The sequence below is a fragment of the Cylas formicarius genome, unplaced genomic scaffold, assembly GCF_029955315.1.
Source record: "Cylas formicarius isolate icCylForm1 unplaced genomic scaffold, icCylForm1.1 PGA_scaffold_7__23_contigs__length_41026272, whole genome shotgun sequence".
Classification (NCBI taxonomy): Eukaryota; Metazoa; Arthropoda; class Insecta; order Coleoptera; family Brentidae; genus Cylas; species Cylas formicarius.
The window spans coordinates 32431453-32453904 of record NW_026844352.1 but is presented as its reverse complement, the minus strand read 5'-3'; the positions used below and the strand labels follow the sequence as shown (position 1 = coordinate 32453904).

Below are 22452 nucleotides of genomic sequence, written 5' to 3'. Positions count from 1 at the left end.
TTGTAGAAAGTTATTTGTCGAAATCATAGCTATAAGATAACATAGTGACTCTACTACGCTAAACATTGGTGCGCCGCAGATGGCTATATTTTCGTAGAGAAGGTATGGATCTTTTGCGCATGTCACCCCCCAATTGACTGAGTTGCTACGTTGCCGTAATTTTTCTAGAAAATCAATTAATTTTTATTTATTTTTTTTATTTAAATCCGAACATAATTGGCAACGCCCAGCTATTGTCGCTGCACAGTATGTGCCCTGCGCCACTGTTGTTTTCATTTTTGGTGTCAATATCTCCGAGCGGTACTCACAAAGTTGTATAATTTGTACTTTCAATACTTTGATCTTTCACGAAATTACATCAAATGTGGCAAATATGAGGACCTAACAGGATCCTAAAGAAACAATTATGCCTGTATATTTTCATTTAACACACAGGAAAATATACTTACACATTCTCCTACATTTTTAGGTACACTTAAATAGCTACGAAGGATGTTTGCGTAATATTTATTAGTGTACAAAAATTACAGGTAATATAAAAAAGCAATTAAGCTACAAGTTTAATTTTTACTAGAGCAGGCATAAGAAATACCCCATGTCGATTACTGTCTATCACTTTTTCACTTTGATGTTTTACGTGCGATATTTAACATCGCAAAGTTATTTCATTGGAGGGTAGACCTATGAGTTTAAGACAACTAACGCTTTGCACCGATTTATAGAAAAAATAGCTTACATAAAAAAATATATGTAGAAATTACATCATATCTACAGGGCTTGAAGAACAAAAACGCCAAATTAATTACAGAATTATACTGACGCCGACGTCGGTGTTGCCGTAAAAATGCCACATCCAAACATCAACGATCTGTCAGCGGTCATAAGGTCTTATGGGTCCTACGTCAGAATTTGTCGTTAGAACCGCCACCTTCTCAAAAAAAATTTACATAGTTGCTTCATGAGCTTCTGTACTGTCAGCATAGGCAGGGCCTCTGTATGTCTAGTAACTATACTGTCTCTGTTGGCCGATAATCGTTGAAGCGTCGAAAGTCGCAATATTGGCATATTGCACCAAGTATTTTACCAAGTACTCGCCGAAAAGGCCGTGATCGAATCTAACGACGCACAGAAAATGGCGTGGTCAGCAGGAAAGACACGCCCATAGGGTCGTAAATAGGCTTCTGTACCCGCCCAAAAGGTTGTGACTGGACTTCTAAACTGACCAAATGAGCGTGAAATCCAAAGGTGGACTAAATGGAAAGGACAAGGACAAAATAGTCAGTTTCCGAAAATAAAAATTTAAACGCTCACAACTCGAAAATTTATTTCGAAAAAATCTTATTCTAGGAAAAATACGTTACTTTGGGAACACATTGGATTTTGTTTAAAAAAAGTCTCGATATATAAAAAGTCGATATACCTATATATACAAACAACAACCTAGGTAAAAATCTAGTATCACATTCGTTTGTTTCAGCAGCGTTGCGCTAAGCCTACCCTCCCCTGCGAAATGCGACCTCACATCGCTGTTTCCAGCGGTTGACTCTTACTCTTGCTCAGATTTGGTCGATTCTGGTCGAGCGCGCAGTCGTCGTCTCTCTTCGGCACGTAATCGAAATTAGTCTCCAATAGGGCCTCGCTCTTGGCCCTCCCTTTGCGTTGTCGCTGCTCCCCATCGAAGTCCGCAGACTTGGAGCGCTCCAGGTGATCCGGGTGGTGGGCCAAACCGACCGTATTAAAATCTGGGCTATACTTGAGATCTTGAAGACGTTCCGAATAGGTCGGGGAGTACTTCCTGGGCGGAGTCGGCGGTTTGGGAAGTTTTGCCTTCAGTTCACCCACCAGACCATTCGATCTAACGTCGTCTCGGAGAGGCAACGTGTCCGAATCGTAGTAGTACCCGTTGTCTTCTTGGACGAGGCTGTCGGCGCGCGAGGCTGTCCCGAACGTCGACGTATCCTTGAATCCTTCGTTCCTAAACGCCAGGTCGTACCGCGGAGGAGTGATTCCCGCGTATTGGTTGTCGAACCGCGACGGTGACTTTTGGTACTCTGGCAAGTACGCGAATGCGGACGGATTCGGATTGGTGGTGGTGGTGCCGGTAGTCTCGTACGAAGTACTATCGTCGATTGAGGAATTGTACTTCTCCATGCTATCGATCGAGCCGTTGCTGACGATCTTCTTGTAGTCGCTGTTTTTGGTCAGGGTGTCCGTCGACCGCGTACTCTGCGAAACAGATGTTAATGCTCCGGCGACCAAGGCGGTAGTACGCCGTACCATCTGAGACGCCTTTTTACGGTACCCGGGGTCGTTGAAAGAACCTGGTGGTAGACCGACGGAGCGGAGCGAGTGCAGGCTTTGACGGATGCTGTTGCGGCGCTCGAGACGTTGCGCCTTGCGGTACTTTGACTTGCTCCACCAGAACGCTATGACGATGGCTATGAGGACGAGAGCGACGGCTAAGCTGCCGAATACGGCGAGGGTGACGGTATCGTTCGCCAGAGGTAGGATCCGGATCGTCACTTTAGGATCTGAAACCACGAGAGTATGTTGCTGTGGGTTGTGCGATATCACTGGGTGAGAGTGCGTGCAAAAAAATAGCTTAGAAAAAAAAAACGCTGTACTTTCACCTGTTATGACAAAAACTCACCTATTTCACATATAAACGGGCTTCTCCGTTCGCAATCGTCCACCTCGACAGTCTGATACGCAAAGATGGTGCACTCGTTGATTCTGTCGATGTGCTGCACCCACACCCTGTCCGAGTACAAGTGCCACTGGTACTGTCTCCTCAAAAAGTCGTATAATGCCATGTAATTGATATTGCCCACGAGGTACGGCATAGACGCGTTGTCAGTCTGACAGAAAGATTTGGCTTCGCGGAAAGTCATAGGCGCGCCGACGTACATGTAGCAAGTTTCGCCCACCAGGTCCCAGCCGGGGGGACACTTGGAACCCAGTATGCTGCGGTTGTTCATGTAGAACGGCTCGGAGATAACTTCCAGCAAGGTCGGGTCGTCACTCTGGTCCTTGACACGTCCCCTTACCGCCAAAGTCGTGTTGAAACCCCAGTAGTTGTAAGCGGCGTCGATTTTCGTATCCCACAGTTGGAAAGTGCTGCGGGATTTGGGTTAAAGTTAGCCATACGAAGGGATAACGCGGCGTGAAAACCACCACCAACGCCGCCACCGCCACCACCGGCTTGTTATTTCGATACCGAGTGCCCTGACTTTAAAACATTTGGTGAACTTAATGAACTTTTTTTTATTGAACGAGGACCACCCAACAACCTTTCGGCAAAAACCCCTTAGTCACAAAAGGATACAGAAAAAAATTCTTACCTGTTGAATTCGAACCTGAGAGCGCGTCATGCAAAAATAAAAAAAATGTCGCATTAATAATCGGTCCTAATATTAAACGGCTTTGAAGGGAAAGAAAGAAGATAAACAGCTATGGGAAAACTTACAGCGAACGATTCACCGTGATGATCTCGTAATCGTTGTCAGGGTCGAAGAATATGTTGTCGACGTAGTGCTGTCCGGCAGTACCCGCCACAATGGTGGACTTGGTCTCCCTCTTGATCGCATAATTGCTGCAAGGAATAACCACTTATTACGTCACAAATCGACGGGAACGCCCTCTATCGCTCACTTGTAGAATCCATTATGGGTGGTCGTTTGGTAAACGTTTAGTCGTACCCTATCGAATCCGGATACCTCGAGGTTTTGTAACCCGACGTTCCTTTTCACGTAGTTGTAGGTGAAGTTCGACACGACGCGCTTGAGCACAATGTTGTTGTGATATTCCGCGCGGTTCCGCGTAAAATAGTTCCGGTAAACGGTCACCTCTTGGTACGGAGACGATTGGCGTCCCTCCACATACAGCGTCGGCAGATGGGAGTTGTTGACGAAGAGGTTGTTGTGGATCCAGCCTTGCATCGCGGTCGCTGATCCTCTGGAATCGGCCTTGATGTAGAGGCCACCCTGGTTACGCTCCACCAAGTTGCTCTGCGATACCGACTCGCGTTAACGACCGATTTGTCGTGTAAGCGGATAATCAGGTAGTGGGATTTAAGATTTTTGTATTTACGACTAGTTAATTTGGATTTATAAGATTTATCGTTAATGTACTTCGGATTTAAAGCGTTTACCGGATAATTATTGTTTTTCAGGGATGTAACGAATACGTAGCTCGGATTTATAGGCGTTACTCGGGATATACCGGGCACATGGTTCCTTATTTATAGGATTTACTAAGGACGTAGTACTAATTTATAGAAGAAGAATTTATAGAGAACGAATTTATAGAATTTACCGAAGATATAACGCGGATCAGATTTATGAGTATTACAGATAATGAAAACAGAATTTATATATTTTATAAGGGACGTACTGCAGACTTAAAGCGTTTACGCGAGATATACAGAGTACAGGATTTTTAGAACTTACCTGTTTTCCTAGAACGTAGTTTGGATTTATAAAATTTATCTATGATATAGTATGAATTTCTAAAATTTATTGAGGAAAATGTGTGAATTTATAGGACTTCATGGAGATGTAGTATGAATTACAGGAGTTACAGATACTGAGGTGCGGTATTTTAGGATTTATAAGGATTCACTGGAGTATACATCTTTTAAACTATGTTGACTTACCCTGAAAAACACTGTCTGCGTGTTCTGCACGTCTATTTCGATCGCCGATCTGCAGGTGCTGAAGTTGCCGTAGAGTTTCCGGCAGTTGTCCCTGAACTGGTTCCGCTCGATGGTGATGATGGGGTTGACCTCGCCGGCACCGACGTAGAGAAGCGCTCCCTGCGTGTTGTTGCTGATGACGCTGCTCGATATATTATGCTGCACGTCCCTGTCTAGTGCAAGAATCATTCGTTACAGCTAAGAACATCATAAGGGACAACTTATAATTTTTTTTTGTCTTCCATTGGGTTTTCCAGGTAGTAGCAATTTTTATCAAGTTCCTCCTTATACTTACTGAACGCTATAGCCGATATCGGTAACGTCACGATCTCGGCTACGAAGCCGTGATCGGACGAAGCTCCGTTGGCGAACAACTTGACGCTCAAACTCGGTAACCCCGACTTGAATAACTTCCTGTCGTTCCCTGAAGTCATGGTGACGACGTCGATCAGTTTAGACGACACGTTATAAATGTCGCCGTCGTGCAGAGACACGAAGTCCGGTATGCCGTGAGGCACCGACGAGTTGAACAAATTAAACTGCAAGAACCTCATTCCCACAGGTTTTACCGCGAACGCGCTTCTAAAAATCTTCACACAACTAACCGGATGGTTGTCGTACTTATAATATACAAGTAGTCGATCCTCGACCACGACTTCCTTTTGGGTGTCGCACACGTCGACGAATCCGAACAAATTGTAAGGCAAGTTCATCCCCCTCAGCGGCGTAAAACTCGACTCTTCCGATTCTCTACCCTCACCGAACAACGACACCACGTTGACGCCCACTCCTCGACACCCTACCACTTCGTTCCGTAATAGGTTCATCGTAGCCGAAGGTCCGACAACGTTAATACCGTGCGACGCCGATGCGATGACGTTCACGTACTGCACGACGGGACTCTTGACCACGCTCTGCACAGCCGGTGACTTTTCATTGTGCAAAATCCCTGCCCCTAGGACACGCACAAACTTCATGGTGGATTCTTGGGGGCGGGAATCGGTATGGGTACGTATGTCGTGGATGCGGTGCGAGTATGACCTTCGCTCAAAGTCGCCCTCGGCGAACCTGACTCCGCCCCAATAACCTTGAGCCGAACCGGGCAGTCTTCGGCTGCACTTGATGAAGACGAACCTGCCGTTCCAATGGCACCGGTGCCTATGGCCGAACTGCTGTCCGTTCAAGCGTACGGGACACTCTTCGTAGCGTCTCTCGGTACCTTTGCACTGTAACGGTTCCGGCCACGTCCATATGCGCGACAGCGAGTTGCTGTGAAAGTCTACGCGGACATCGAAGTCAAAGAACGCGTCCAATGGGTCAAAACCCAACTCGCGGCACACTACCTCCGCGTTTCTTTCGGTAAATCTGGAATCGCACATCGGAATCCATTGCAACGTGGTACGGTTGAAGTACTCCAGGAAACCTTCGTGGGGCACCTCGTCGGTGACGCTCATGCAATCGCGGTTCTCGCAAAGGCGGATATTCTCTTGTCCGACGAGCTCCAACTCGCGACGTTTCCTCCTCTTCAGCGTCTCGTCGGTAACGAGGTTGCCGGACTTCATAACGGGACGCATCACGATAGGTTTACCCTCGTAACCAACAGCGTTCAACGTTCCCAGAACAAGAAGGCCGACGTTTGGGGCGAATTCCATCACTACCCCCGGGTGTATGGTCAATGTGACGTTAGGCATGACAGTGACATCCGACTGAATGACGTAGGAGCGGTCCCTGGCCACGAGAGTTAGGTCTTGATACAACCGACCTTTGAGGTCGTTAACGTCGACGGAAGACGCCTCCGCGTTGCTGTACGTCGACGAATAACTTGCTAGGAAATCTTCTTCGAGGAGGTACGGTCTGAAGGAGGCTACCGCGTGGTCATTCCAGTCATCGAAGTCGAATATTCTGGACACAATCTCGGTCTCTGAAGTGGTACCCCACCAGTTCTCTTGTGCGTTGAGATAGTTGTCTACCCGAGCGGTCTTGATTCCGGCCATCAGGTCGTACCTCAAGGTGTTTCCGGCGAAAAGGTTCCTATTGACGTTGACCTTTTGGACGCCCTTGAAACCAAGCACGAAAGTGGGATCGTCCCGGACCTGGAGGACTCCGAACGATGAGCGGCTCATGATGAGTCGATTACCGCGTAACTCGTTGTAGACAAAAGAGGCGGGAACCTCCCCGAGGATTTCCGACTGACTGTCGCAGCCGAACTCGATGACGAATTGACAGTTGTTCTCCAGGAAACGGTTTCCGCGCACCAGGAGTTTCTTCTCCATACCTTTAACCGCCAACAATCCCGTTTCGCATTTATTTTCGCGGAATGCGTTCTTGGTCAAATTGACTACGGCGTAGTGGCCGTCGATTACGACGCCGAAGTTGCGGTTATTGACGAAAGTGTTGTTGTCCATGAACACCGAATGTGTGAAGTTTTCGTTGTACTTCCAGACGTAGGGAAGCGCGACTCGAAATCCGCCACCTTTGTTTCTCTCGACCGTGTTGTCTTGCATGACGTAGTGGAAGAGGTTATTGGACGACCTCATGTCGCGCGAGAACTGCACCACGCCCATTCCGTTGTCCGCTATCGTGGTTCTGTTAATCGTAAACGTTACCTCCGACAAGTTGCTAGGGTGCAAGTCCCAATGGGGCGAGTGGACGAACAGCGCTTCGCGGACGTTTCGCGAAATATCGCAGTCGGCGATTTTGATAGACTCGTTCGCGCTACGGAGGTAATGGTTGCCCAGCTCGTCGAGGTAGCGGTTGTAATATGATGCTCGCACTCCGACCATGTTGTTCCGGATGGTAGTGCCTTTTACGGTTAGAGTAGGCACCGGACCTTTGACTATACGATTGTAGACGTTCTGCACGGGAGCTCTTATCGTTGTAACTACCAGAACGACCCCGCCTACTGCGTCTAAACCACTCTCGTAGTCGATTATTACGCCATGAGCGCTGGAGGTGGTCGGAAAGACACCCAAGTCTCGCTTCAAGTCCCACGCTGCCGCATTGGGGTTTGGTGAGAACGCGTCGTTCACCACCAAGTGCTCCGTACTCCTGTTTTCCACAGGATTCAGTAGTTGCAGACCCAAAACCCACCCAGGCTCGCAAGTGATCCTGTAACTTCGTCGGATATCCGCCCCCTTCACTCCGGTCGTTACCAAGTACTTGGTTTGGCCTATGTTTATTTCTATAGTGTCGGCGTCAGATCTTTCCGGGACGGAAAAGGGATCGTAATGGGTCTCCTCGTCGTTCTTGATAAACCAACCGGCCAATTCGCGTTGCTGGAGGTTCGTGATCTGAGGATTGTGGTCGATGCCGACAAAGTTGTTTTCGACTCGGTTGTTATGCAGCGTCAGCCCCAACTGTTTGATGCTGACACCGGCGCCCTTGTTGTTGAAAAATTCTGAGTTCTTAACGAAGTTTACCGAATCGTCAGTATATATGTTCGAGTACGTCACGCCCAAACCGTGATAGAAGTTGTTCGCGACGCGGACGTTCTCCAAGTTTTGCCGAGCAAAGTCCAGCTGCAGGGCGGGTTTGAACGTGTTCGTCGCGTAGTCTAGCAACCCGGCCTGCTCAACGGTGACGAACTGCAAGTCGGAACGTTCGGCGAGGGCGCCAAAACGAAGTCCTGCCCACGAACTCTTGTAGCACCTCAGTCCGACGTCGTTCTCGTGGTCGCAAGAATTTGAAAAGTCCTCCGACGTTTCGGATCGACACCGCGTGATATCCAAGTCGAATTTCGTACAACGAACGTTCGAAAGGATCACCGGCTCAGCAGTACCGGCCGAAGGAACTTCGCTCCTCTCCAAATACCAATCGTCCGGGTTCAACACGTAGCCCAACTGCTGACAGACCAACGCTGCGTTCTCCATAGTCCAACCGTAATTGCAAACAGTTCCCCATTGGTTGTTCACTTTCACTTGGAGTCGGCCTTCTGTTTCGGCCACGCCTCCTAGTAATCGCACAGGAATCTTTGGTTCTATCTCTACGATTTCGGTCTCCGCATCGTATTGCCCGTCTTCCGCCGCGTATGTGACATTTTCGAATCTGACTTCCTCCTTCAGGGTGAACTTTATGCTATCCGGTTGGATGCCCCGCGCTTCCAACTTACCGCCCACCATCATCCCGATGGAAGGAGGGAAACGTAACAACACTCCTGGCTCAATCGTCAACTTGCCACCCGGTCTAATGGTAATGTCTCTCTCGACCACGTACTCTCCCTTGGAAAGATATTCCTCGCCTTCGATTTCGCCACCGACGCGATCGGAGTTCGAGGCGAGGAATTTGGGCACGTAGAGCTGATAAGGGTTGGTCTTGGTGGTGAGGGGGTTGGAATTGTGCAGCAAGAATGGTATGAAACTGATCTTGGCCAGGTTATACCTGTCGTTACGATGAAAAATCCGATGGAACACGTACTGATCGTTGGCAAACCCGAGCCAGTTGTAAGTGGCGTTGATAATTTTGCTCTGGTCCTCCAGGTGGCTCCCGATCTCGTACCTGGAGTCAGGATTCTCGATTATGTTGCGAAAAATGTCGACGTTACTAGACCCGACCACCACAGGCGCTGCCATCCTACTCCTCGTGTTTAGTTTCGACACTGACCCGTCCTCTGGCTGGAACGGTTCCGTAATTTTGTTGTTTTTCACGAAATTCCTGGTGAAGAGTAAACGTTGCCTGTCAGAGTACGGCGAGAGCGCCAAATTTGCTACGAACACCCCCGTATTGTTGAGGAAATAGTTTTGCTGCACCGCGACGTCGGCACCGAGCGCGTTAAACTCCTCCAAGGGTTCGTTCTTGATTAACAACGCTCCGTAAGTACCCTGTCTGAAATGGTTGTATTCGATGTTCGCCTTCAGGTTGATCGCAGGGTATAGTTTCAACGAGACTTTTTCGTTGCCGATGAAACGATTATGACCGATCTGGAGGTGAGTGGGTGGCATCGCGTCTTCGCTCCGCTTCCAACAAGCCAATACTTCGAGCGCGTCGCCGAGACAATTCGTGAACGAGTTACCGGTGAAGTTAAACATTGCTTCCCCACAATAGTTGCCGTGGAGAATGCCCACGTCCAGGTTCTTGTACACCTCAGTGTACTGCACCACGGTGGTCTGATTCATGTAGATATACTCGGTCTCGCGAGTATCGTTGAGCCACACGGCCACTCCGTAACCTCTATTGGAACTTATCGAAGACCTGGACACGTTCCTCGAGCCTCCTGTGTAGGTCACATTGATACCGTCGCCGTCGTTGAACGACACTCTGCTCTCGGTAACGTTCACCTCGCCCGCGCCGCTGGTCACGTGAATACCGGCGACGTGACCGTTCTTCGACACCGAGCTTCGATGCACGTGGATCTGAGACCGTAGGTTATCTATAGCTACGCCCCTGCCCCGATTCTCGGACACGTCGCACTCAGTGAGGTTGAGATCGTAAGTTTTGGCCAGACCCGACGTGATCCTGAAGAAAATGACGACGCTAGTGCCTGGTCTGGCGTGAAATTTTACGTAGATTTGATTTGCTGTGGTCGTGATGGACTGAGGTCGCGTGTTATTCCTCACGGCGAACTCCTTTAGGGGTCTGTTGTTAAAGTCTGAACCGTCGTATACCTCCAAGTGGGCGGACTCGTTTACAGCGGTCACGGCTCGGACAAAGTCCAAAGTGAGCACATGACCTTGCCGAGTGCTAAAGACTTTATCACACCGCTGCTCTTTGAGCATGAACAGGCTTTGTTCGGCGTAGAGCTTGATGGGGTACACTTGGCTGTTGGAGACGGCCTCCAGGCAAAAATCGCCGTAGCCGAATTTATCCTGACGTTCTTCGGGCCGCTCCTCTGCCCTCACGTACTTTACGCCGTCGCCACCGTTATCGCTGATCGCGCAACCTTTTACGAGTGCCATACCGTAACTCGAATTGATGAAGAGCCCGTGTCCTCGGTTACTTCTCAACGTGCAATTGTTCAGGACGATAGGCGCCAGGGGATCGGTAATGTTGACGCCGTTATAGGCGGAACCTACGACCTCCAGGTGGTCGATGGAGGGGGGTACACCTTCGACGTGTAACGCGCTGGTGGCGTTCTGATCTCTACCCACGCCCGCGTAGTAAATGTTGACGTAGCGGAGGGAGGAAAGGGACGCGGGCATGTACAGGGTGTTTTGGAGGCCGAGTCTGTTCTCGTTGAGGGCTTGTTCGAAACGGATGCCGCGCCAAAACTTCAGAGGCGTATCGTGATGGGGTAGGCACTCGAGACCCAGATCGGGGTGGTAGTCGCACACCCCCGAGCCCATTTGATGGGAGGGCCAGTCGCAATCGAGAAGTGTGGACTCGGTGCCCGCGCATTTAGGCTCTTCGAATAAAAGGCGTGACTTTACAGGCATCTGACGGTCGTACCAGCCAGAAAAAGTACCGCCTTGGAAGCCGAGCTGGCGGCAAGCTGTTTCCATGTCCGCGGAGGTCCAGCTGAAAGTTTGAGTTAGAAAAGTAGTGAGACCGCCGATCGAGAGAAAATAAGAGTCGACGCGTCATTCTGACGGCAGTTATAATGACGTAACCTCAATTTCTCGAAACCTAGAAAACGGTAGGCTATCATATATGACGCTCAATCTGTCCTCTTATATGAAATTATATGGAATCAACAATCGGAATTGACAAAATTAGATAGTATCTATTACTATTACTAGTTAAAGTTCTAACTTTATTAAACTAGAAATAAAGATAATTTCTTGGTAGCTGTTTAATAAGCTAAACCTTCATACAAACATTACACCTAATAAAAAATACCTATACAAAAAACATAATTAGCAATAGGTGCATTGTTAATATTTTTGATTAGAGTTACCGATTTTTATAATATCCGCACTTTTTTTTAATTTAGGAAATTCTAGAAAAGATTGAGAAAAATTATGCTAAAAAATTTAATAATTTTTGAGCTATTTTTGAAAATAAAGTTTTCTCTTTGCGTTATCGTCAGTGTTATCGGTTTGAAAATAATCAGTAATGAAATTGAACATTGAAATTAATATATATTTGTTCGTCGAGAAGCGAGAGGTTTGCTTAAGGGATCGGGAGCCGGAAGGTTTAGTAAAAAAGTTACATGTTTAGGGAAAGTTAGGAGCATGTACCGAAGGTTCTCTTCCCTACAAAAATATCATAGTCGCTTGAAGTTATCAATTTTTACCGTCCTTACTGTCGCTATATTATCTAATAGTTGTATCGTTTTGGTGAGTTGATAAGGTCACCAGAAAAAATCGCGGACGACTAAAGCACTGGTTGTCAACCGCGAATTCAACTGGAATGATACTGTGAGTTGTTTGCTAAATTTCTGTCAATCGTGGTCTAAATTGGGTCTGGTCTTCGATATATCGAGGATCATTTCTCGCTTTCTCTCCTACGATACGCGGGTACCGTTACCTTGGCGTCCAGTGTGATGCAACAGATATTTATAACGCAATTCGCTCTTGCCTTTTGTTGTGTTGAACGCACCCATTAAACGTCCGGCGTTATGTTTTTGCGCCAGACGTTGCGAGAGAAAACGCAACAATAGCACGCCGACGTCAAATAAACAAGCATCAAAATTGCCATCTAATGAATGCAACATTCGGAAATATTTCGTATTTGAAATAAAATAAAAAAAAATGGTAGTTACCAAGTTGTTATGTGGTCTTTGGTAGACATTAAATTCCACTGAAAAATGTATATATGGATGGGGAGAACGCGATATATGCATTCCCGTCGTGGCCGTGAAATGTAACATCCAAACATCATTATGGGTGAATGTATTGGAGCGAAATATGAAAAATATATTCCTTGTTAGTTTTAGTAGCCGCTTATTATAATGAGGTGACGCACACCTTTTCCTCTAGAAAAGAACTTGCCAGAACGTGAGTGAGAAGTAGCTTCCATGTTTTTTTTTTATTCAAGAAATTCTTCTAAGTATCAAACTCTATGTGTTCCGCTGTAATTTCAATATTATGATCTATTTTAAAATGTATTAGAAGCTTATCTTTTGGAGCTTAAAACTGAGAAATAGAGCAACGATGAGCAAAAGAAGTAACTATTTCCTTGAAAGGACTACTTGACAAAGTGTTGACAGAAGACGGGTGATATGTTTTTTGATGGTATGCAAAGTCTTTCAGTATATTAAAATTCTTATTACTGTTTACACTGACAATACTTTTAGCTTTGGCCTTTCTTACCTGGATGAAACTTTTTTGCATGTTTTCTCAAATTCAAACGAGCATTTAACGCTATCCATTTTCAATAAATCAAACACAAATAAAACGAAAACGCCAGAAATCACAGCAATGCAAGGAATTACAGTCAAAAGGGTCAAAATCCGAACTAAAATCGTAAGTATCAAAAAATATCAAATTATAACAATGGTCAACCTTCAAAACAATCTTGACATAACAAACAAGTCTGCCCGCCAAAACTTTCGGTTAGTTTCGTTTCAGTTTGTTACAGGCTGCCAATATTGGGAATGAATATATAGCGTTCTCCCCATCCGCTAGTCCGAATTCAGTTAACCTAACATTTTGCTACAGTTTCGTTGTGGCTTTCTGAAATTTGCAAGGAAGTTTAAGGCATAAAAATGGTATTTCTAAAATGTAAACATCGTAATTTATACCTATGACAGTCCTTGCGAACTTTCTCTAACAAGGTCGTGAATTAAAAATGAGCTGAAGAAGGAATAGCGAAATAGCAAAATGTTTAAAATCAGATAGTCAGCAGCGGTTTTATAAAACATTTTAAGTGTCTGTGGTTTTGGTGGAAAAATAGTGATGTGGTCAGTTTCTGCTATATACTACGTTTGACTAGACGTATGGGTACGTAAATAGTGTGGAGGAACAAAACTATGTTGACTGAGTTGCGGATTACCCTAGCCCAAGTAAAATTACGTACATTTGTTACGTCTATAGTCTCTTTTCAAAATCGAACTTACTTTTTCGAATTTGTGCACACGCTCCGCCATTTTCCGTTCACCCTCAGCTGCACCCTGCCTGACAATATGGTCGGACCGTCGACGAGCCGAATGTCCGGCAGGTTGGAACTCCTCGCCGATTCATCTTTCGTCGTCAAGGTGATGCGTTCGTCTTCCGTGCCCTGCAAAAGCCATTCTACGTAGAGGTTGTCTTTTGTCTCGTACTCGGTATACTTTTACTTTTATTACATTAATATCTCGCCTTGGATAAAACACAATATTGAAGTTAGAAGGTAATACAAATATTGATGGACAACAACTATCTAAGTGCGTCATAAAAAACAGCCCCGAGAAAAATCCTTGCATCCTTCGTACATTAACCCCTCGCAGTACAGCAATTATTGTTTTCTACTATCCGTGTTTCGCCCACAACTGTTAAAGGACCTTTGACTTTTGACTGAGCGGCAAATATTATTGAATCACATTCTTAATGGTATTAATTGCGGTCTCTTTAGTCGTTTATTTAATTATAGCGGTCACGCTATGAACAGAACTTTTGAATTTTCCTTATTACCAATTAAGGATACATAAATTGGATAATGCCGTCTTAAGAAAACGTCACCAGTTCGAAAGTGTGACGTCTGTATGTATACAGGGTGTCCCGAAATTAGAGGTCAGTATTTTAACCACTTTTCTGTGACCCAAAATAAGTTCATATAAACTAGGGTCCAAAACGTCTTAGTATTTAACATACAGGGTGTTAAATTTGAAGAGGATGATGGCGATTTTTGGTAAATATTTTCGAAACACGTAAATATTTTTAAATAAAATTTGGTACAGTTGCTAAACTACTTAGACTCTATTTAACGAGCTGAGACTTAGTATTGGATTGTCTTCAGAGGTGAGTAACACAGCGGAGGCGTGGGAAAAAATTTGCCCCAAATTTTTTGCTTGCCGGATTTTCGTAATTTGGACTGCAGAATTTGAAAATCTGAAGTTTTCTACGTAAATAAGGTACCCTTTTCGCACCTCGCTAGAACATACCGTTTTCGAGAAAAATGCTTTTGAAAATTCAATTACAATTTTTTTTAATTTTAATGTCTACAATCGAGGTGCATGTAATAATCACTATGTCCTGGATGTTAATGACGTATTTCGTTTGTTTGTGTTGCTGGGTAAATAAAAATTAAATGTCAATTATTCGACAGCTTACAATTCTGTTCATTGTTGGTAAAAAATAGTTTTTAATTGGATTGTTCTTATAAACGCCTGTGTGTATTAATAATTAATTATTATTAATTCGACGATCAGGTACTCGACGATTAGGAAACCTTCTACGATGCTCTTGTACCGCCTCCCCAGCTCTGCCAACTCCATCAGATTTAGATAGCTTATTTTTCATCAACAATCAACCTTCTTTCAAATTTAAAGTTTATAATTTTTGCAAGAATAATTAGCTTTGCAGTTGATAGTTTGATTTGTCTTTCGTTAATAAAAGGATTTATAAGAACAATTCAAGTAAAAACTATTTTTTACAAACAATGAACAATAATTAACAAAATTGAAAGCTGTCGAATAATTGATATTTATTGTTTATTTACTCAGCAACACAAACAAATGAAACTAATGATTATCTGCACCTTGATTGTAAACATGAAACTAAAACAAAAAATGTAATTAAATTTTCAAAAGCATTTTTCTCGAAAAATTCGACAAACAAAAAATTTGGGGCAAATTTTTCCCACGCCTCCGCTGCGTTACTCACCTCTGAATATATATACCAAGTTCTAGTTCGTTAAATAGAGCCTAAAAAGTTTAGTAACTGACCAAATAATATTTAAACAATTTATATGTTTCGAAAATATTTACAAAAAATCGCCATCACCTCTTCAAATTTAACCCCCTGTATGTTAAAAACTAAGACGTTTTGGTCCATAGTTTATATGAACTTTTATCCTTATTTTGAGTCACAAAATATGTGGCTAAAATATTAACGTCTAATTTCGGGACACCCTGTATAGCGTGTCCTAGCGATATAAGGAAAACATTTGTTTCTACTCTCGTCTGTAAAATACCTAATTACCCGATCGATCTAGCCTGCGGGAAGCGTCATTTTACCACGTCCGTATGCTTTCCCACGGATCCGAGCCCCTTCGGACATTTCCGGGATATTATAGCGCGGGTTTGGGAGCAATCGGATGTTTTCGGAGATATTTCCCTCGCTTTGAATTTTGACATTCGGCAATTCTGACGGTCATGTCGGTGATAGTACCCAAAACCTAACGGTCGTAGAAATAGTATAGTACGCAACACGTTCGGCAAACTTTTTAAGTCACTCGTTTATTAAACACTCGCTCCGCTCGTGTCAAATAAACTCGTGAGTCGAATGCCGTTTACCGCACTTGTTGCATAATACATATAATTGTACCACATCTTAATAACACTATGTATGTGCTTTTACAAAAATAAATAAATAAATAAAAATATATATATAAATACATTGCCGATGACGCAAAAGAACGAAAGACGTAGAAAGAAAGTAACACTTTTATTTTATCTCAAACGCTACTGGAGGCGAAAAACAAAAAGTGTCGAATCACAAACGGGAGGTGATGGGGTCTCATTGTAGTTTCTACAGCAGTTGTCAAAATACAATTTGAAGCGTTATTAACAAATTGCCGAACGCGTCGTCCCCCGAACGATTCCCTAAAACCCCCGCTAATTTCATTTCGAGACAAATGTTTAAAAGGAAATATTTCAAAAAGTAAATATGTTGGGCGTATACAACCTCATATAAAATTGCCTTAATTTTTAATGCTAAATATGACAGGATTATAAAAATAGGTAATTTCCATTAAAAAAAAAAGTTTTTTGGCAATTTTTCTTAATCTTATTTTTCGCGTACCCTGTATTTTAACGTATCGAAATTTATTATGAAATCCGAGTCCTTTGTCTACAACAAAACTTACTCCAGTGAAACAATAAATCCTTCCCAATGAAAAAATTGGCAGCTATTTTAAGACTTAGGTAGAGGACATTATACACAAAATATGTCTAGAATTTTGTACACAATTCAAAAATGAAGTTCCATTAAAATAAGAAAGTTGATAATGGCCGACGAAAAATGAAACACCCTATATATACATCACTAAAATAAATTGAATGTTTGTAATACCCCAATTAACTTTTGTAATTCACTTTTGGCTCCATTCCCTATAGTTTCTGAGATAAGGTAGTGTTCCCACCCTATACATTTAAAACAATGACTTTCGTTCACTGATAAGGAAGAAATTATTACAGGCATTTGATCTAAGAATTGTTTTCTCAAAGCTAAACGCGACGACGAAGAAAACTATAACTCGTTCCGTCTCTCAACACGACACTCTCAACGGCCGTTTGTCGTAGAAAAATGGCGGCCGATTCGGATGGTACCGTACTTCTTAACGTGATGGTACCGATCAGCGGGTCAACGGCATCTGGAAGCAACGCCGTTAGAAGGTACCTCGTTCGTGTTTAAACGGTTTGATTGTGGACTATCATGGCGGACTGAAAAATTCAGAGATACACGTCCATGGAAAAAGTTGCAAGAAATTTTTACAACTTGAGAGGTTCTGATATTATAGGGAATGAATTCGTTCATCTAGAAATTTTCTTTAGCGAATATTTTTCAATGTAGACAGTGTGGCCGTTTAAGCCGTTTCCATTTACCACACTACGGCTACCTAATTAGAACCAACCTCAAAATTGTGTCTCCAATTTGTGCGAAAACATTTTTTTACTTGCCAGTACCCTAAAATGAAAACTGAGATGGGATTTTTTCAGGATTATAACAATAATAATAATAATAGCACTTTATTTCCAACAAGTAACATGACCCAATTACAGGAAATACTAAATATAAATCATCCAATATATATACCAGGGAACGTAGCAGCTAATCTTAAATCTACTAATCTTATAATTAAAAAAAGGAGAGCGAAAGTACGAGAAAGAACAGGATAAGACTTATCGGTACGGATAATCCGACGCCAATCGAAGTTGCCGAAGTATGGTCTGTAGACCATCATAATATAAATCGCAGTACGATGATAGTTTGTTGAAGGTAGCAGACATATTGTAAATAGGGTTTTGAAAATGAATATTGGACCTGGGTAACTGCGGTAATTCCACCCGCGGCACATGAAAGGGTAATTGTTCCAGAAGAAACGGACAATCGACTCCGTAATGAACCAACTTATAGAGAAATGAAACAAATTGCAAGTCTCTGCGCAAGCTCAGAGGCGGTATAGCAAACCTTCCTAGCAGAAGATCATGATCAACTCCCCTCTCAGGATAGGAACCGTCCTCCCTGGACATTAGATACTTTAGTAACCTTCTCTGCACACTCTCAAAGGACTGAGTGTGGCAGTTATAAATTGGTGAACATATCAGCGAGCCGTAGTCAAGCTTGGACCTAACGTAACAGTTAAATAACAATTTAACAGTAGCTCAACTACAAAAATACCTGCAACTTCGTATTACGAATTATTAAAACTGTACAGCGAGATCATTGAATCGCTTAGCAGAGAAGCGTTTTTTGAGAGTCTGATTCTGTTGAGGGACCCATAATTGAATGTCAATGATGAGGATAAGTATTCCACAAAGAACATTCATTGCCGTATGTGAAAAATACCATTAGAACATTGACGCCTTAACCAATTTTATTTAATAAATTCTCTAGCAATTTCTTTTGATGATATTGCGTTGGTTTATGTATTTGTTCAACTTACAGGCTGATCACCCAATAACAAGTTGCAATTAACTTAATACACTAACTTAAAATCTAGGTTAAAAAAAAGTACCACTACATACATACGAGATGCCAAGAAAGTTGCTTCTTCCGAAAGAAACAAAGTTAAAATAAGTGTATAACATTGGCAACATTCAGAAATAAATTTTGTAATAATTTTGCGAACAACACTTTTGAATTACTAAGGATATCTACTTTATTTTGATTTTTGAGCCGAATGAGCATTCGTTCGGGCGATTTGTTGTTTTTCGAAGACGCGTTCGAATTTAGTGAGAATCATGGGCAAAAAATTGTGTTAAAAATACATATTGACATGATAATGACAATTATATTAAACTTTTTACAAGTAACATTCGGTTTTCAACATTTACTAAAACAATGTTGTTATACAAAAAAAATACTGGTGTTATAATTATTTAAGTGAATATAACTTTTAAAAGGTGTCAAATAAAGTCAAACCTACCTTGTCCCGTTCAAACATTCTTTTAAACTTTTGCTTTTTCTCGCCGATAAAAACCCTTTAGACTATTTTTTTTTTAATCTCGCAGACGTTCCTGTTCAGTTCTTCAGCAATTTCCCTCCAAGCATCTTCTTTTTCAATTTTAAACTTAAAAACCATAAAATGGTCCTTTTCTCAAATTCTTTGATTAATTGTAAACACATGTCTTGCAAAAAATCCATCTCGAAGGGGACCGTTTGGTTTGTGGTGTGTGTTTATATGCTTACCAAAAACCCGTCCGGATTGAGCACGAATTTCTTTTGATGGACCGACAACTCTCCGATCGGCTACGTTCGTTTGCTCAGATGTGTACGCGGCTGAAGAAGTAACCATTGCTAGCTGGTAATTCGTTGTAGGTGTATTTTTCACGGTAAAGGTACTGTCGTTTGGGATACTTAGATAACCGAACGCAATGTTGCATTGTCAAAGGTTAGGTTATTAATGATTTTAAAAAGACATAGTAACTGAGTTATAACCCTTCTGTTCTGCATTGTTAACATTTTATAACGTTATAAGCTGTTGACATAAGTATCAGCTTCTCTTTTTAAAATGTAGTTTGGCAAAGTTAAATAATTTCTTTTACTAGGCTATGATAAATAATTTTCAGAGTTTTTTCCGATTTGATTTTTTTGGATTTCTAATTAAGAATCCAAGATTTCTATATGCCAGTCTAACTATTATTAAAATATGTTCATTGAACGTTAATTTCGTAACAAATGTAACGTCAAGGTCATATTTTGTAGTAACTGATTTAATGGTCACTTTATTCAATTTATATCCAAAGAAAGGTGGATTTTTTACATAAGTAAAAGACACAGAGTTATACTAAACACTAAAATCTAACAAATTATCTTTAATATGTAATTCACCTCTTCTTGCTTCAACCTACAATCATTTTCGTTCACTATCTTCCTGTATATGCTCATGTCTTCAGCATATAGCAAAATATTTGAATGCTTAATACTTTGTTGTAGGTCATTTATCAATCATAGAAATAAGACTATACCACTAGTCGATATTGTATAATGCAATATACCTTTCTCATTATTGGTGCAATTGGGAACCTTGACCTTTACAATGAAGACAAACAAAACACACACACAAGCGCAGGTCGCAATAAATAAAAAAGGGCCTACCGCACTACCACCGACCCAGCCAACCTTTTATTCAATTGATAATTAAGGCTTAAGGAAGAAAATACATGGTTGGACAAATAACATATTTTTGTCTTTTTAATTTCAATATCCAAACAACAAAATGAACTCTGTCCTAAATATTTTGGTTTAATTTTGTTAACTCCCAGTTTGTTCGATTTTCCCGACGGCAATCAATAAGTAGCGTTACTACTGAAAATAGGCTGTAGATTAAAAGTTGGTAAAGCGAAGATACCATCCGATTCTCAATGTTAGATCTGTTCTCTGTTTGTCCTGATCTATTTTTGTTTTCTTCTTTTTTTTTTTTCAAGAACTATAAATTTTATTAGCTTATTAGGCGGGAAGGAAGTGGGAACAGTTCTCCCTCGCTTTTCTTCTTAAATGACACTTTTAATTTATACGAATCACGCAGGCGAACGCATCTGCAGGAAGTATAGCAAGCGCATGCGTCAACGAAAATACATACCTGAACGTACCTAATTGGTGTTTTGGCGGCGCGTAACTTTCTTTGCGTTTCCGGTAAAAAATCTTTTACAGTCGGCGGGCTATTCGCGCTCGAACGCTCCGTTAAAAAATACGTTAACAGAGCGAGAAAGTCAACATTTCGTAAAATAAATCCACCCATAGGGCGTCCCAAACAATTATGTTTTATAACGACTGGGGAGAGCTTTGGTTTCAGCGTATGCAACGAGAAATTTTTTACTTAACGAAAACGACCAACAGTTCTGTCAAATGTGACGCGACCAGTCGGCGCTGGTCGTTTCACCGCTCGTTGTATCGTAAATCACTTCAGCTACTTGTCTTTACAAACCCACGTGCCAGCAGGGAAAAATAAACTCGTAAAGTCGATAATGAGTTGTTACAAAACTATGACTCATATTTCGAGAATTCCTCCGTGAATTCCTAACCGATCATATTCGTCATGAATTTCAAAGAACAGTTAGACCGCGCGATTGTGATAACACGCTTATGGAAATTTATATTTTATTCATCGATCCGACAGAAACGCCGATAACCCAATTAACTTATTGGACACATTTCGTTATCACCAGCAACATTTAAACTATTTTTTTAAATACACAAGTACCTACCTAATAGAAGATCCGTTCGTAACGCCTTAATTTCTAAGTGGTACTTACTTAAAACAGTAAAGAATACGGAAGCAATCGTTCTTTATTTTTAAATTTAAATCATATAAAGAAATGGGTCGTCATTCTCTGAGTGAAAACATTGACTATAGCCGTCGCGCCTCATTGACCCTTCGCCTTTACCTACCTGGACAAAGGACTTGGGCCCTTTTACTCGCGACAGGTCTCAAGGTCGCACTTACAATCGGTACCTGTTCGCTCGGTTCTTATCTTATAACCAAAAAACAGCACGCGCGCCGCGATGTTTATGTTTATTTTAGCGCACGGAATTTCGATAACCTCATTAAATTGAGCAATTCGGTGATTTCCGAATGTGGGTTACGCGGCTAACCGGTTGTTCACGAAAAAGAATGTACTAACCAGAGCGTTTAAAATCCCTCTGACGGTAATGCCGACTTGAGGCTCGACCTTGATTGTCACCCCTGGCTCGATGTGCACTTCGGCCGTCCTTTCGACAATGAGATCGTCGCGCAGCCAATACGGGCTGCCGTTTTTCGTAAAAACCACCCTCTCGTCGATCACCGTACCGCCAGAATGTTCGGTGAAGCTTGCGTCCTGCTCACATTTAACCGCGCACAACAATACGACGCACAAAATACGGGCAAACGTCCGTCTCGTTTCGTACATTTTGACCCGCGATCTTGCATTTAAAAACCCCCTATACACCACACAACGCTGCTGCTGCACGCTAGCATCAACTACGGTACGTCATTGTTCTGCCAACGGTTTCGCGACCGTTTCGGGCGCGCTTACAATTTCACGTACTTTGAGCCGCGCTTGGAAGCTTTCCCGACGATTCCCGCACCTCGGACAGCACCGCAAGGGGTTTTGAACGGTCTACTTCGGGCGCGGTCGATTTTTTTCCCAACGAAAACGCAACGTCTGAAACCTACCTCCCCCACTCACCTGCGCCCACAGATCTTGTCAAACAGGTGGGGTCGTACTTGCGTTCACCGCTAGAGCGCAACACTGTACAAATTCGCGCGGGGTATTGTTTGTATTGTCCGTGATTTGAACGGCAAAGATGGGTTTACCGGAGGTTGCTATAAAACGAATGGCGGACAATTATTACGCTAATGAGATATCCGCGAGATGCATTAGTCACCGGAGAGACTTTTATATCGCAATGACGCGTTTGTTTGTCGTGGTCGTAGTTATCTCAGTGTTTATTTATTAGAGGGGATCAGGTGCGGCGAGAGACTTTATCGCTCGCGACGTTAATTAGCTGCGATATTGCTAACTTTTTATATCGAACGGC

At 42.9% G+C, this 22452-nt stretch overlaps 1 protein-coding gene across 2 annotated transcripts; it reads right to left on the bottom strand.

The window, feature by feature from the left end:
- Positions 1–1307: 1307 nt before the first annotated feature.
- Positions 1308–22371, bottom strand: LOC132705643 (protein bark beetle). 2 transcript variants are annotated; one of them, XM_060676375.1, is made up of 10 exons: positions 21555–22371; positions 13626–13786; positions 4989–11143; positions 4655–4866; positions 3652–4007; positions 3467–3592; positions 3342–3356; positions 2651–3117; positions 2278–2531; positions 1308–2226 (listed from the first exon to the last, which is right to left on the bottom strand). In XM_060676375.1, exons 1-10 carry the CDS (start codon positions 21819–21821, stop codon positions 1519–1521), a joined length of 8721 nt encoding a protein of 2906 aa, XP_060532358.1. In that variant the 5' UTR covers positions 21822–22371; the 3' UTR covers positions 1308–1518. The 2 variants fall into 2 exon arrangements, with proteins under 2 accessions (XP_060532358.1, XP_060532359.1); XM_060676376.1 differs by lacking the exon at positions 3342–3356.
- Positions 22372–22452: the final 81 nt, after the last annotated feature.